The sequence below is a fragment of the Capricornis sumatraensis genome, chromosome 2, assembly GCF_032405125.1.
Source record: "Capricornis sumatraensis isolate serow.1 chromosome 2, serow.2, whole genome shotgun sequence".
Taxonomy (NCBI): domain Eukaryota; kingdom Metazoa; phylum Chordata; class Mammalia; order Artiodactyla; family Bovidae; genus Capricornis; species Capricornis sumatraensis.
The window spans coordinates 75,181,159-75,182,609 of NC_091070.1; the positions used below are offsets into that span (position 1 = coordinate 75,181,159).

General features: G+C 40.1%; 1 protein-coding gene across 1 annotated transcript; it reads right to left on the reverse strand.

The window, feature by feature from the left end:
* Positions 1-274: 274 nt before the first annotated feature.
* Positions 275-1,216, reverse strand: LOC138074037 (olfactory receptor 4Q2). The gene has a single exon (XM_068966032.1). The coding sequence runs from the start codon at positions 1,214-1,216 to the stop codon at positions 275-277; it is 942 nt and encodes a 313-aa protein (XP_068822133.1).
* Positions 1,217-1,451: the final 235 nt, after the last annotated feature.

Consider the following 1,451-nt stretch of genomic DNA (forward strand, 5'->3'; position numbering starts at 1 on the left):
AAATTTTATTAGATAAGTGGATAGAATAGAAGAGCCTAAATTGATCAGGAACAGAAACCAGATTTTCTTTAGAGAAGAAAAGGAAGCAGAAAACAGAACAATTCAGTATGAAAGGAGTTTTTCTGGGTTTAATTTTGTTATAAAGCCATAAATAGGAGTATTATGATTTAATGGAAGAAAACCAAACAACTAAGCTACCATCTCCTAACACATTCTTCCCAAAGTAATTATTCTAACCCAAGATTCTTTGCTTGCAAAAGCTCACTTCATCTTCTTATGTCTCCTGCTTTTTCCAAGTAAGTCCACTCCTATCCCACAGCTTTCGCATGGCTGACTTGACCTCTTTGTTCCGAAGTGTGTAGATGAGGGGGTTCAGCATGGGAGTAATAACATTGTAGAGTACAGACACCATCTTGTCCACAGAAAAAGTGGAGAATGGACGAGCATAGATGAAAATACAGGGTCCAAAAAAGAGTGTTACCACCATGAGGTGAGAGCCACAGGTTGAGAGTGCCTTTCGCCTTCCTTCCTTGGAGCGAATCTTGACTAGGATAGTGGCATAGGAAGAAACCAACACTACAAAGGAGCTGGTAGAAATCAACCCACTATTAGATACCATTAGCAATTCAATGACAAAAGTGTCTGCACAGGCAAGTTTGATGACAGGGGGAACATCACAAAAGAAGTTGTCCACCTGATTTGGCCCACAAAAGGGCAGACGGGCAGTGAGAATTGTCTGGACAGTAGAGTGCACAAATCCTCCCATCCAGGAGGCAGCTACCAACACACAGCATAATCCTCGACTCATGATGGTGGTATAGTGCAGGGGGCGACAAATTGCGACATAGCGATCATAGGCCATCACTGTGAGCAGGAACATCTCTGCTGCCCCTACAACATGCAGGAAGAAGAGCTGCACAATGCATTGGCCATAGGGAATGAGCTTTTCATTATCAAGAAAGTCGGCCAGAAGCTTAGGGGTAGTTACTGTTGAATAACATAGGTCGAGGAAAGAGAGGTTGCCAAGAAGGAAATACATGGGTGATGAATTCAGATGGTTATCATAGACTACTGTGACCATGATAAGGACATTTCCTACCCAAGTGGACACATAGAAGAGAAGAAATAGTACAAATAGCCCTGTTTCAATAGATTGTGTCTGTGAGAAACCCGCCAGGATAAATTCTCTCACTACCTTTGTTTGGTTTTCATCCATTTGATCTGGTTTCACCTGGATCAAAAAATTAAACAATAGGGCATTAGTAATGTTAAAAATGGATAAGATATTTCACACAAAATGTAAGAACCTTATTTCAAAAGTGAACTTTTTCTCTAGAATGCAACTTGATTGGTTAGCTGGAAGAAATTATTTTTTCCTTAGATGATATGAATACATATTTCCCAACAACTCTACCTTTGAGATACTGATGAAGTAGCCAACATTTTTTAAA

Coding starts and splice junctions, on each gene's coding strand:
- LOC138074037 (XM_068966032.1), bottom strand. CDS start 1,216: ATGGATGAAAACCAAACAAAGGTAGTGAGAGAATTTATCCTGGCGGGT.